The 14,619-nt window shown below is 39.0% G+C and overlaps 2 protein-coding genes across 2 annotated transcripts; both read right to left on the bottom strand.

Moving 5' to 3' along the window:
• Positions 1-1,954: 1,954 nt before the first annotated feature.
• On the bottom strand, positions 1,955-6,556 carry LOC121745144 (T-complex protein 1 subunit eta-like). Its single transcript, XM_042138935.1, has 14 exons — positions 6,402-6,556; positions 5,390-5,650; positions 5,057-5,182; positions 4,762-4,965; positions 4,354-4,523; positions 4,127-4,262; positions 3,787-3,903; positions 3,478-3,597; positions 3,293-3,391; positions 3,116-3,205; positions 2,760-2,847; positions 2,528-2,616; positions 2,376-2,450; positions 1,955-2,268 (listed from the first exon to the last, which is right to left on the bottom strand). Exons 1-14 carry the CDS (start codon positions 6,414-6,416, stop codon positions 2,176-2,178), a joined length of 1,683 nt encoding a protein of 560 aa, XP_041994869.1. The 5' UTR covers positions 6,417-6,556; the 3' UTR covers positions 1,955-2,175.
• A 370-nt stretch (positions 6,557-6,926) lies between these two features.
• LOC121745541 (serine/threonine protein phosphatase 2A 57 kDa regulatory subunit B' kappa isoform-like) lies at positions 6,927-10,368 on the bottom strand. The gene is made up of 2 exons (XM_042139494.1): positions 8,458-10,368; positions 6,927-7,548 (listed from the first exon to the last, which is right to left on the bottom strand). Exons 1-2 carry the CDS (start codon positions 9,577-9,579, stop codon positions 7,210-7,212), a joined length of 1,461 nt encoding a protein of 486 aa, XP_041995428.1. The 5' UTR covers positions 9,580-10,368; the 3' UTR covers positions 6,927-7,209.
• Between the last annotated feature and the right edge of the window lie 4,251 nt (positions 10,369-14,619).

The following is a 14,619-nucleotide window of genomic DNA, read 5'->3' as shown; positions in this document are numbered from 1 at the left end:
TACTCGAACTCCGAGACTTCATGCCGCCACACCTACAAATATGAAATCTTGGATCCGCCACCATATATAATATAATTATATATTTATAATTTCCACGTGACGGCATGGCCATGCATGTAGGTTAAATCTAGAATAGGGTAAACAAGTATAAATTGGCATGACATGGCATGCATAAGTAGTGATCATAATTTGACAGAAGTCTTACATTTTGGCATGCATGCCATTTTTACACGACAAATCGTTTTTCCCACTCTTTCCATTTCCTATCTTTTTTTCCTGCATATCTTCCACTTCTATTCATTTTCCATTCTGCTCCTATCAATTATTTTGGGCCCCTTTGTCTTCTTATACAGTAAGAGATCCAAGAAACCGAACTTATGGGATTGAAATGAAAGATCGAATTTAATAGTATTTTCTGGGGCAAGTTTAGCATAACTCCATCTCTGTCTATCAATGCTGATGTTTAAACTCAAAACATTAGACCTCGTGAATACCTATTTCATTAGACGTTTTTTGTTGTTCTCCACGCACTACACGTACAATTTGAAATATCGACACACTATATGATGCCCATTAGGAGCAAGTCCGCGTTGTAGGTAATGTCTGTTTTAACTTGATTCCAACTTGTTTACTTTATATACATCGGCCTTTTACACTTGAAAAATCAAGTATAGAAAACTTCGCATTGTGAATACACACACTCACTATATCATCTAAAAAACAAATTTTTGAAATATTTGTTCTTTGTGGGATTTTTGCTTAGGAATGGACCTCTCTCTTCACACACACAATAGGAATAAAAACATTATTTTTTGTTTAGTACATGTGTGTAGCAGCTATTATTGATTAAGGTCCACAAGAAATTCTCTTTGTCTCAATGAGGATTGCGTGAGTTAGGGTCCACCTTTTTTACCTGTTTAAGCTCAGTGGCATGTTGCTTTTAAAGCTGCAAATAATTGACTACTGAATTCAACTATATTTCATATCTTAGTAAGACAATACCGACTAGAATTATGAGACCTCTGATTTAAGTCCTCCAATTTAATTTTATTCTTGTTTTCTCACGAGTCATCACGAAAAAAAATTACTATCGCTATGTTCGACCAACGGATGCAAAAAAAAAAGAATGGTTATGGCTATATCTTTTAAATTATTCAAAAATATATATTTAAGCAATTCAAATCTTGATATGAGCTTTTACCTAACGATTATGGAGTAGTATTATAAAATTTGGAGATTCAAAGAAAAAAATGAAAAAAAAACAAGCTTTGTAGAAGCTCAAGTCCCTTGTCCATTCTATATGTGTGTCCGCCTATGGTTCAATCGCTAGATCGACACATGCTACTTTTAATCTCTCTCTCTCACTCTCTATCTCTCTCAGCAATGAGACAAGTTTTAGGATGGTCACCTCCTCTCCCAGCACATATGATTCCCAATATTATTTTCTTGGAATGTTGGTTTCTTCACTGATAATAATATGCTAAGGACAAAGTAATAAATACTTTCCTATCATCGATTAATTTTATTAGTTTCAATCATTGGATTTTTAAAACTGTAAATAAAAAAAACTAGATAGAAAAAGTAGTGAAACATAAGTTTTAATTTAATATATTAATTTTATAATAAAGTGCAAGTGAAATAAATTAGTAGAATATAAGACTCATTTGTCAAAAATAGTAGTGGTAGTAGAAGGTAAATGAAACAATTATTATGTGGATGGATAAGAAAAATCAGACAACTAATCGCATAACAGAGAATATTAATTTGTACATAATGATTATATTCAAGATAGTTTTAGAAGTTAGTAAACAGAGAAGAAATTACCCTACCGTGTTACAAGTTGAGTTAAATGGATTTCGATTAAGTAATCCGAGATAAGCCACCTAAGCAAATTGTCAACCTTAAATTGAGAATGACAAACAATCCATAATTAAATTCCGAGGAACAAAAAATATGAATAAATAGCAACAATTTATATTCCTATGAATCTACAAAAAGAGTTCATTTGTTAATCCAGTTTAAAAACTACAAAAAACTTCAAAGATAAATTATCAGTTAATTCAAAATTGATAAAACCACACACTGCAAATGTAGAAAAACGGAGACCGAAGATTCGTCAGAATACATTGAAAGCAAACCAAAATACCTCCAAAGGAGAAAAGCACATTCGAACGCTTATCGCCTCCTCATTCCACGACCACCGTAGCCACCTCTTCCTCGACCTCGACCTCCTCCCATAGCAGCGGCATCACCTTGAGCGCTCTCAGACTGCAACAATAACAAGTGTCATCATCGTGCAATGAAAGTCATGCTGAAGTGAAAAATGTGACAGGATAGTCTAAGTCCTCTGTCATCAATCCAAATTTTTGAATTACCTTGGGGTTTTTGACAGTTTCATCGACACTTAAGACAAGGCAAGCAGCTTCAGTAGCTGCGTTTATGGCATTTAGCTGTGGACGGAAAGAGTGTTACGAGTGTCATGACAGAATAACCGACAGGTCAAAGTAATTAAAAGGATGAGATGTACCTTGATAACTGCTGGTTCCCACACAAAGTTGGCGAATGAATCTGCAATTCCACCAGTATTGATGTCTACACCGTAAGGTGCACCCTCTCCTGTTTATAATCCAAATTTCGTTAGTAAGAGGTTGTTGGAGAAAATGGTAGACATCTCCGAGTTAGAACTAATCATCTCCACCTAGCAAGAATGCACAAATAAGCCTACCACATTTAGTAGTACTCAATGAAAAGAACCTAACCGGATGGAAGGGCATGTTTTTGTCTCAGTTTGTTGAGCACATCAGTTGCATCAAAACCAGCATTATCACACAATTGTCGTGGGATTACCTGCGGCGTAACACAGTGGCCAACTCTGAATCAGATAGCAGTCATAGCACAGAGGAAAAAATTATGTTGTTCGAGCTTTCTCTGTAATCCAATTAGCATTCCACCAGAAATAATCAAGAATATCAACCATTTTATTTAAAATTTTATATTTATATAGCATAAGCGAAGCATATGCTTGCACATATCCCTACCTCCCATGCATTTCCATCAACGAATATGAACATATCCCTCCAAATTATTAAAACATATTAATTCCTAGTAAAATTACCTCAAGGGCTTTGGCATAGGAGTTTATAAAGAGCTGCGACTTCCCAGCTATGGTGCGTGCATGCTGCCTCAAGTACCTGCTAATCTCCATCTGCAGATGCAAATCAAACATCAAAACTGCAACTACAATGACCTTTGAAAGGACAAAACATTGCTTCAAGCAGAAGATAAATCGTACATCAATAGCACCACCACCAGCAACTACACTTGAGTTCTTCAGAGCCCTTCTGACAATCATAATAGCATCATGCAAACTCCGTTCTGCCTCCTCAATAAACTATGGTAATCAAAGATAGTGATCAGATGTGAGCCTACATAAACAAGTGTTAGGAGAGGATAGCACAAGCATGATAAACACCGAACCTGATCTGCACCACCACGGAGAACAATTGTCGCAGTCCTGCCAGAGGGACATCCACTAAATATATTAAACCGCTCATTTCCAACTTGCTTCTCTTCAAATACGTCACAAGTACCAAGGACCTTTCAAATAGAAGAGCGAGAAGACATGGAGTCAGCAGGAAGAAAATTAACAGTTTACTTCAAAAACTTTAGCCAAAAACATAATTGCATTTGAAACAATGTGTAGCAGAGCATGAAAACTGAGTCTGAGAATGTTAATGGAATCTCAATTGTTTTATTATTATCATCAAGGGAGGGAAAAGGGAATACCTCATCAATAACGTTGTTCACAGTTGTCTGAACAGTTCCACCAGCAGCTGCTGCAACCCGATGTAGATCTTCCTCAGCGACCCGACCAGCACAAAAGATGTCACGGTCTGCAAAATACTGCACATAGACAGTAAATTTACAATGTTTAGTTGTTTACCCAAAGCCTTCCTTTCTTTCCATTGTTGTGAATGAAATTTACAGCCACACTTTTCTTGAAAGAATTGACAAGTAAAATCCATATACTTGACTTTAGTGAAGTTTAAGCCCTAATAAGTAATCATTGTAGGAATTTCTTAAAATGACCATGTGTATTCAAGATAAAAATGCTTAAGTCTAGTACCTGAGTTGCCAGATCACCAATAGCAAGCCGTGACAGAACAACTTTAGCTCCACTCTTCACACATTTATCCAGTTTATCATAAATGATATTCCATTCGGCATCTACGATTGACTGGTACTGCAATGGGTCTGACAACCTATCAAAACACCCAAAATAAGAAATTTAGAGAAAATGGGAAGCCACTTTGCAGTAGATGAGGCAACTCCAAAGACGTAGGATATTCAAACCTGATCTCTGCGTTTTCTTTCTCTGATTTTAGCTCTAGTTCAATGTTAAGAAGAAGTATCTTAGGATTTAGAAACTTTTTTGGTTGCTGCTCAAAACCAGCATAAGAGAATGTCTTTTTAAAGGCTACACCATTCACAAGAAAAGAATCCCTCATCGTACCTCCAGGAACCTACAAAAGTAAATTAGCATGAAAATATACTATGGTAAACAACTAAACATGTTTACTGCAAATTCAAAACTCTGAAACCCAAACATTCTACAAGAATTTGTGGAACTATCATACACACATTATACAGAGACTGAAGCTTTCAGACACAACACATAAAACAGCAGAAAACCAAAACATGGCAGGCCCTAAACAGGCATGAGAATAAATGGGAAGCAAAGTATATGTAAAATTCTTGCACCTTTTTCATCCCAATCATGTTTAACCTATCTTCAGCTCCAATAGCAAGAACAGCATCCACAGCCATAGTTGCAAAAAACTCCTTTTCACCCCCAATAAGCTTCGAAGATAGTGTTGTAGCAGCACATTTTGCCAATAAACTTTTCTTTTCTTCTAAGCTTTTACCTTCTATGCTAACAGCTAACTCTTTGATCTTCTCAATTGCCTAGTAGAGTAAAATAAACACAGGATATTCAAGAGTCTTTGATGTTAGACCTATACATGATTTGAACTGACAAAAGTAGCTCAAATCATACCAAAGAAGAAGCTGTGCGATAACTTCTTATAAGGTTTTGAGGATGAACACCATCTTCAATAAAAGGCTTTGCTTCCTTTAGGAACTCTCCTGCAAGCAGAACAACTGTAGTGGTCCCATCACCGACCTGTGGAATAAATAGAATAAACACTAGACTTCAGCTGGTAATTTAACTAGAGGGGAGTATTGGAACAAAATCAGTTTAAACAAATGCAGCAGCATATGAAACTTTAAATAAACGGTTACTTAAGCTGTATTACTCAACTCATCTATCAATTAAATTTTAAAAAATTAATAAATAGAAACCAGTAGCAAAATTAAAATGAAATAATACCTCGGTATCTTGAGACTTTGCAATGTCAACAAGGATCTTGGCAGCAGGATGAACAATGTCAAGAAGCTTCATAATGGTGGCACCATCATTAGAGATGGTGGTATTCCCCTTATCGTCATGGATCAATTTGTCCATGCCCCTTGGACCAAGGGTAGTTCGCACAACATCCGCCACAGCAACACATGCATTTATATTGCTTATTAATTGTGGTTTTCCTTGAGATGTATCAGTGCCTTCCTTGAGCAGTATAATTTGTGGTTGCTGTTGTTTTATCACCCAACATAGCAGATTTTAGTGCAAAGAGAACAATGTATTCATACAAGACTAAAAATTAAAAATTCCAACAAATCATGCATAATCTGCCTATGCTAATCCTTTGTTAGCCTCAGTGGAACTGTATTGGATTCAAAATATCACCCATATTAGCACACACGGTTTCTAATTAAGTTAAAGGCTTTATGCATCAATCATCTTATTTTGCCATATACTAATATCTACTCAAATCTTAGAAAGATCAATTGCATAAACCTAAATGGGTAGTAGATCATGTTTGTATGTCTATATATAGTCTTCAAACACATCAAAAGCAAGTATGAAGGCCTGGCAATTAAAACCTCCCCCAACACAAAATCCCGGAATCAAAATACAAAGTGAGGTTCGATCAATTCCTTCCAGTGCCAGATATTGCACTATGTATATTGCTTATAGCTGAAGAAACAAAGGCTATCAACAAGTAAATGAGATTTCATTCATCTACTGAGCGCAAACAAAGCTGAGTAAAAAAAGTATCCGAGTAACATTTTCTCGGAAATGAAAAAGTCGAAAACGAAATCTAGCATCCGCCATAAACTCGAACACCGCCCAAAAAAAAACAGGGATAGAAGGAGCATCGATGCACCGAGAGTACAGAATAGCGAATAAGCATACATCTAGAAAGATGAGATTTCTACATACAGAAACAAAAATGCAATGATTTCACAAAGAGATATAGAGAGAGACAGCTTGAGCTCACCATCATAGAGGCCATTGTGAAGATTTGAGTTCCTCTGCGAAGATTGTAGAGCGAGAAGTTGGAGTGAGGGAGTGTTCTAGGGTTTAAATGCAAGGCCTTCGGAGTGTATCAAATGAGTGCTTATTTTTGAAACGTAAATTTTTAAAACTTAAGAGCGTTTTTTGGGTTTTACTCTTTTTTTTTTGTATTATACGTATGTTTAAAATTACTATGGTGCGTATTTTTTATTTTTAAAAAAATCGTCCATTGTTTTTCGAATCATGCATTCATCCCAAAAAAAAAAGATAACGTTGCAATGGTCGATCAAAAATCAAAATGATGTTGTATGGATCAACTAAATTTTATGTCATCATATTAATTGTTATATTGCATTTATAATTTACTCCATTAACTTATAAACAAAAAATTACGCGTGTTTATCATTAATTTTTTAAATTACGCGTAATTTTTTTACTGAGTTTTTTAAAATTTAAACTCAATAAAAATAGTTGGAATGGAAGGAAAAAGAAAGAAAAAGAATTGAGATGAAATGCAGATAATCCCAAGCATTTCCCTTTTATATTTTCATACAAACAGACAAAGGGAAGAGTGAGAATATAGATTACCAAAAACTAATTTCAAAGATACAATGTCAACAGCAAGACGCTGACAAAAGATGTTAGTTTACACTATGATGGGAGATGAGAGATTCTGGAACAACACGATCGATGCCATCCCGATCACCCCGGCCCATAGCCACGACCCACGAGAAAGACAGACTTCACCTGAAATGGAGACGGAAGACTATAAACAGGATGTAGAGGTTGTTTTAATGAGTTACCAGGACAGCAGTGTTCCTGGCCATCATCGGATGGAGACTGGCCGCGTTCTCCAGGTGCTCCCAGACTTGCTTCCGTTTCTCAACTGAGGAGCTCTCTTTCTCTTGCTGCTCCTGGTTGCTGGAGATGCAGGCTGATGCTAGGGCGTCGTCCATTTCTGTCAGCACCTTTCTTACGTTCATGGTTAGGTTTAGGATAGCCTGGTTCCAGTGGTTTTGAGCATTGGCTTCCAGAGCTGGGAATACTATCGGCAGTATAACTTGCCGATTGTGAGCAACCAGACTAAGGATCTGATCGTTGTTCCAGAGGAACAGAGCCCTTTCCGCTACCTGCAGCGCAAACGGAGGGTAAAAGTTAAGTCATTGGGTGAAACTTGACACCGATTTTCACACAGTTGAAGTTTTCTGCTAAACCAAGTTTTTAGGTCCTAATACATAAGCCATAAAAACTGTGTTTAGTTTAGCCATAAATATATAGTGGTGTGAAAACTATCAAATCTTTTAAGTTTCCTTATACAATCATATTGGTATAGAATGATTATGTAAGGAAATTGGGTCGAAAGTAGAACTAAAGCATCATGAATTCGATAACGAGGAAGTTCCCAAGTATCTACAGATTCTACACACTGAATCTATTTTCAATCTACTTCCCTTTCTTGAGTTTAAATTCAGCTTTTGGTAGGTGTGAAAGTCTAGTAGCCAAATTCCAATTATTTCTCCTCATTTCTTCCAGAGATCTCATGAAAATGATCCTCCAATAAAAGCTCAAAAAATGAACTCAAATAGTGAAGCTAGTTTTGCAACCCTTTATAATGGTAATGTCTCTTTTCATATATAATCAATTTAAAGAATTTACTAAGTAAACTTATGCCCTCATATACTGTTTATTTTTCATAGATAAGTTCATAGTACGGTGATGAAGTCGTCAGAGCCGCCTTCTTCTGCATCATAAAATAGTACTAATTCGAAGTAGAAGTTAAGTTAAATATATCAGCATAATGAATAAGGACAAAAGAATTGCATTGACAGAATCCAAACATGCCAAATCAGTGATTAATAACAGTACTAATAGATAAGGAAGATAAGCGAAATCAAACGCCTCTTCAGTGCCATCATAATCTTTTACTTCATAAACATGGATAGCTTTAATATTCACACAAATATTGCACATGCCATCATAATGAATAATTGAACAGCTTGATCTAACAGATGCACACGGTCAAGAATGGAAGGATTTACCTGAAAATGGTAGCTATTTATGCAGTGCCTGATGCGACAACATAATGGAACCATCACCTTTTGGAACTCGTTCATGCTGATTACTTCGAGAATTTCCTCCACCTCGCCCAAAAACATAACCTCCTTCTGGCTATTTGTAATCGGCCAATACTTCAGCAGTCCTTGAATCAAGTGGCTAGCTAGCTTCGGCTCCTTCTCAACGTACTGATTCACACAATACGAGAGCTGCTGAAAGTAAACCCCTAACGACTTGGGCTTATGCAGGGGAATCAACGCCCTCCAAAAGAATACCTTATGTTCTTCCTTCAAAGGAAGAGCAAATCCCGTTATTACACTCCCGAAAATCTCCAGCAGTTCTGCAATACCATTGTGCTTCTCCACCTCAAATATGAATCTATAGAACACATTGCTTATGCACTTTCTGATAAACGGCCTATGAATCATAAACTTCCCGTATATCCTATGCAGAATCGCCTTCAAGCAATCCCTCTCTCTCGGATCATCCGACTCCAACAAATCAATGATCCTAGATATGAAGTCATTGTTCACATACTTCTTAGCAGCCTTGGCTTCCAAAGAAGACGAGGTCACAAACTTGAGCAAGAACTCGTATACCAGCTGCAAGTGTGACCACGCAGGATCAAACATGGGCTCATCGTCGTTCTCATTTTCACCCGAGCCCGTGCTTCTTGACCGACATTTGGGTGGGAAAACACGGAACAAATTAATGGAACACATCTTGCAAGAAGCTAAGATGGCGGGCTCTGAGAACTTTGGGGGGGTTTCGGATACAAAATCAACTAGCTCGACCAATGTGGCTCGTTTAAGCTCATTTTCTTGAACATTTTTGGTAGGATCAGAGAAATCAAACACAACACAGCAAATACTCAATTTACTAATGAACAGATTCATCTTCTCCGAGTTTGAAACATTTTTAAACGCAAGCAATGGCTCGATTCCTGCAATCACACTGGCTGGAAACACCGCAGCTGAAGCCCGCTTCGCAGTGGAGCCGCCTGAGCAGGCCAGGCCAGAATCTGAACCCGAATTAGGGTTTCTGGCCGAATCTCTATCAGATTTCTGGGATTTCCGCGGGAGCTTATTCAGAAATTGCTTCCACATTCTTCCCTTTTCGAATATCTCTCACTATTTTTTTCTCCTCAGATAATTAAATCGAGCAAATCACACGAAGGAGAGATAAAAGGTGGAACTCAAGTAGTTTCGAACTTTCAAACTAGTAGCAGAGTTTTATGATAAATAAAACTGCGGATCTGATGAAAACCACACCTGATCAACAATGTGCCCTATAATTATATCACAAAATGTACAGAGACGAGATCTCCAAACAACAAAACTAAACCGAATCACAGCATGAATTTCAAAATAGATAACACAAACAAACCGAATCTAGAACTACACCATCAACTTCTATATCAGATACAAAAAATTGAGTTACCAGCAATAATGCGCAATGTGCTTGCACATGAATAGGTGTGTTGTCTCACTGAGTGAATGTGCATTCACAGCACTATTTAAATTTAAATAAATAATAAATAAAACACCTAGGATTCTCCAATTAGGGATGGGGAAATCAACACACTCTCACACACATGCAGGTTACAGTGAAAAATTATGGATCTTCAGCTGTGGATACGTTTAACATCCATGTGAGTTTATGTACTTGTAGAGAGAGAGAGAGAGAGAGAGAGAGAGAGAGAGAGAGAGAGAGAGAGAGAGAGAGAGAGAGAGGGAAATGGTGCGTGCGTGCGTGTGTGACAGTGTGTGTGATTGTCAGGCTTAATTATGAGAAACTGCCATTGATGATGGGTAGAATTTGGGGGAGAAAAAGGAAAAGGGGATGAATTATGAACTCAATTATTTCTACTGAGCTTGTTTTGTTTGTTTGTTTCTTTGTATGGAAAAGCAGCAACATGGGAATGAGATCATCAATTGCTGTTTTCTTTTTTTGTCTTTTCGTCGGTTAGATAAAAATCGTGAATTTGAATTGGAGTTAGAGCATCTCCACTAACAGCGTCAAAATCGCGACGCCGATTTTTCACCGACGCCGGTTCTAACGCCGAACCATTGGAACCGGCGTTGGCGAAATCGGCGTCAAAATCGGCGTGGCTATGCCGATTCACGCGATGACGCCGGTTCCGATGCCGATCCTCACGGCGCCATTGTGGGTCCCGGATCGGCGTCAAACCGGCGTCATATTTTTTTTTTCTTTTGAAAACACTATATATACGCGCTTTGAACGTCATTTTCATTCGCACCACTTGTTTTAACAAGTACTCTCTCTACCTTACTTTCTGTTCAAGATCAATAACGAGCAATGGAGAACAACTACGAAGGTACTCCAGTGACTCCCGGGGGATGGTCTCAGACTCCCCCGCCTCCCGGTGTAGGGTCTCAGACGGCCCCGACTCCCGGGGTAGGGTCCCATACTTCCCCGGCTCCTGGGGGAGGTGGTTGGCCTCCGATGACCGGGTACTACAACATGTACCCGTGGCAGCAGATGATGCCGGGGTGGGCACCCGGGATGCAGCCACCGGCGCAGCAGATGATTCCCCCGGCGCAGGGGACGCACGGGGGGACAACGCCTATCGGCCGACTTTTGATTTTTCCACCGGTTCTTCGCACACATCGACCCCAACGGATGCACAGTATACGGAGACCTTCTCCTTAGCGGACTTGGGTTTTGATATGAACGAGGTTCCGGAAACTCTCATTCAAAGCCAGGGAGTAGGGCGGGGTAAGAAGAAGGGCAAGGCCAAGAAGGTCGGCGAGTCGTCGCAGCCGGAGGCGGAAATCCTGGGCCGGAGGAAGTGGACGGACGCGGAGAACGTTGCGGTTGCCAAGGCGTGGGTGAGTGTCTGTGACGATCCTCTCGTTTCGAACAACCAGAGAATCGTCAACTTGTGGGCCAAGGTAGCCGCATCCTACAGGGCATTTTGCCCTGAAGGGAGACCGTGCACCGGGGAGGAGGTCCGGAAGTGCTGGGACCGAATCAGGTCTGACGTCTCTCGATTTTCGGGTTTGTACGCCAACGCCCTTCGCATGCAGACCAGTGGTCAAACAGAGGAAGACTGCAGGAGGATTGCGGAGAGAGCCCACCCCGATCCGCAGAAGAAGTACTATGAGTTCACCTACTGGAACTGCTACGTTGTGCTCAACGAGTCGGAGAAATTCCGGGCAGGCGTCGACGCTGGCTGGCCGAAGAGGCAGAAACTGAACTATACCGGAGATTATAGCGGCAGCAGCGGTGGTTCGACAGACCTCCCCGAGACGGCCCAGGAGGTCCCGACTCCTCGTTCGTTCGGTCGCCGACCTCGCCCGGTTGGCCAAAGGCGGGCGCAACAGGTTGCGAGGGGCGCACCCCGAGTTCCCAGGGGGTCCATTCGACATCCCCCCTCGGCAGGTCTACCGAGGAGCTCAAATTCTTCGCGCGCCAACAAACGCGCGCTCAAATGGTGAAGACCTTAGCCGACTTCCAAGCGGCGGTGGACCCCGAGGTGAAGGATTTTCTTCGTGTATTGCTCCAGAGCCAACGTGAAGAATTGGAGGCGATGAGGAGGGACACCGGCAGGAATAGCCGCGGCGTAGGTGGCGACGGAGGCGGCGGCGACGACGGTGAAGAAGCGCTGGGCGACGACGGAGACGAGGACGGCGGCGAGGAGTGATTTTGTTTTACTTTTTAAAATTAATGCACTTTTTAATTTTGGTACTTTTTTTTAAATTATTGTATTTTTTTTAAAAATTAATGTACTTTTTAAGTTTTAATATTATTATTCGAATTTTCCGTATTTGTCTCGTAAATTAAATTCCGTATGTTGATACGAGTGTAAATTAAATTATATAATTGTTATTAGTGATGTGGATAGGTAGTGTGAAGGCTATGTGAGGGCTATTTGATGTCCAGTTGATGTGGCAAGCTGATGTGGCAGGAGAATTGTAGTGCTGATGATGTGGCAGTGTGAAGGCTGTGTAAGGGCTATTTGACGTCCAGTCTTACTGGAGATGCTCTTAGAAGTGGTGTTGTGTTTGTTTTAAAGAACGTAGTTATCTTTAGTGTTTATAATTAGTTAAATTCAATTATTGTATGATGTTGATCGTATCTGATTAATATTACTATTATCATAATATTGTTATATGATGTGAACCAAATAAGCATGATTGTCACCTGGCTTTTCATTAGTTTATTATGCTTTCAGACTCACAATTGTACAGTCATCCCTTGTGTGTAATTAATCGAGATTGAAATGAAAATCGGTTGAAGTTTGAAATTAGAACATAAGAAATAAGCCTTGAGAAATCACACATATCGTGTGTGTCAATCACCCAAGTCATGGTCCGTGTGGCATCCACAATGCAGCCTTCCCCATCGTCACATCCAACGTACGGCCCATGCAGCTCTCACACCCAAATCTCCAGGAAAAAAAACCGATGAATAAAGAGATAAAAAAGGGAGAAAGTATCAAAATTCCATCAATATGGAGACGAGTGACCATCAAAGTTGGTGGAAACACCAATGGTTTTAGTTTTTGGCTTTAATATATCACTTTGGCTTATAAGATAGGTGAATAACTTAGACGATAAATTTATGATTTCGGCTTGTTTATAGTAAGAACTATGAATGGAAACATATTGTTACATATGGTGGTTTAATTGAGATTGATTGTGAATTATTAACTACGTTGTTTAATCTATAGGTATGTGATGGGGTACGTACTAAACAAGCCCAATAGCAGTGACGGCCCATCAGCCCAAAGCCCAAGGAAGAGTATCAGTTCGGCATTACCAAAGAGTTCGGCCCCAGCCTACAGCTCGGTAAAAGCCGACCAATCAAGCTCTACTCTCCACAGCCCAAGGAAGAGTATCAGTTCGGCATTACCAAAGAGTTCGGCCCCAGCCTACAGCTCGGTAAAAGCCGACCAATCAAGCTCTACTCTCAGATCGGCAAAAGCTGCTCGGCAATAGTTCAGCAGTTCGGTCTCAGTATTCGACCGAACTGGGAGATAGTGGACTCATGCAGAACCTCCACGACCTCCACTACACGATCTATTTAGTGGTGGACCCATGCTGGATCTCATGACCTCCACGACATCCATGATCTAATTAGTGATGATGTAAGCCACGACCTAATTAGTGATGATGTAAGCCACGACCTAGTTAGTGGTGATGCAAGCCACGATCTTAGTTCAATGTATAAATAGAACTTAGATCAGATAGACTAAAGAGGAGAAAAAGAAAGCTCTCTAGACATCAAATATCATATAGCAAGTCTGTATTTGTAAGCTGGAAAACCAGATCAAGCAATACAATCTTGCCCTCCTTTCTTCCCGTGGACGTAGATTTACCTCAGTAAATCGAACCACGTAATTCCTTGTGTCGTGATCTATATTTTCTTTTACCTGCATTTACTACCATCAAAAATTCGCCCAACCATCAGTAGTATGCTTATTACTTTTGCAGTAAAAGCATAACACATTCATCATAGTCTTTAAATTAATCGGTAGATTATCCATAATTTGACATCCCAACGTGTTAGAAGCAATATCTTCATTTTGCAAATATCGTTGTTTTAAAGTTGTAGTTTACTCGAAATGGAGTATCATTTTCAATTACTCTTTATTGAATTAGTGTGACTATTTAATATACCAAATACAACCTTATAGTAAAAGTATTATTATCAACAATTATTAAATTTATTGTGTTTATTTAATACCAAAACATTGTATTATAAGATACACATCAACATTTGATTTAGACATGCATTAAGATATCATTCATATTTAGTCACAGTATTTGATTCAGATCTGCATTAAGATTATCATTTATATTTAACTACAGATTCTTTCAACATAAAAGTGTGTATTTCTCTTAATTTATTCTAATACGGTATTGTTCCATTTGGACTATAGAACATTAAAGTATAAAAAATGCCGCCTGCTTTCTTAAATATAGCTTTGGATTTGCCGCAGAGTTTTAACTTTTAACCTCAAAAAATAGAAAACAAATAAATCTTGGGAGTATTAGTGTTAGTACAACAAATAAAATATTGTGATATTATAACAACAAATCAAATGTTATATTAATATCGACCACTAATAAAAAAATATTAAGTTGATTATATTTATTCATTTTTTAATATAAAGCTTT

The sequence above is a fragment of the Salvia splendens genome, chromosome 8, assembly GCF_004379255.2.
Source record: "Salvia splendens isolate huo1 chromosome 8, SspV2, whole genome shotgun sequence".
NCBI lineage: Eukaryota > Viridiplantae > Streptophyta > Magnoliopsida > Lamiales > Lamiaceae > Salvia > Salvia splendens.
This window is presented reverse-complemented; position numbering and strand designations above follow the sequence as displayed.

Bases quoted from the DNA above. Each gene is read 5' to 3' on its own strand.
- LOC121745144 (XM_042138935.1), bottom strand. The intron at 3,598-3,786 runs GTATTCCCTTTT...TCTATTTGAAAG, and splicing joins TGAACAACGTTATTGATGAG to GTCCTTGGTACTTGTGACGT. The intron at 2,451-2,527 runs GTACATCTCATC...TTCCGTCCACAG, and splicing joins GGGAACCAGCAGTTATCAAG to CTAAATGCCATAAACGCAGC.
- LOC121745541 (XM_042139494.1), bottom strand. From the start codon at position 9,579: ATGTGGAAGCAATTTCTGAATAAGCTCCCGCGGAAATCCCAGAAATCT. The intron at 7,549-8,457 runs GTAAATCCTTCC...TTTGCGCTGCAG, and splicing joins TAAATAGCTACCATTTTCAG to GTAGCGGAAAGGGCTCTGTT.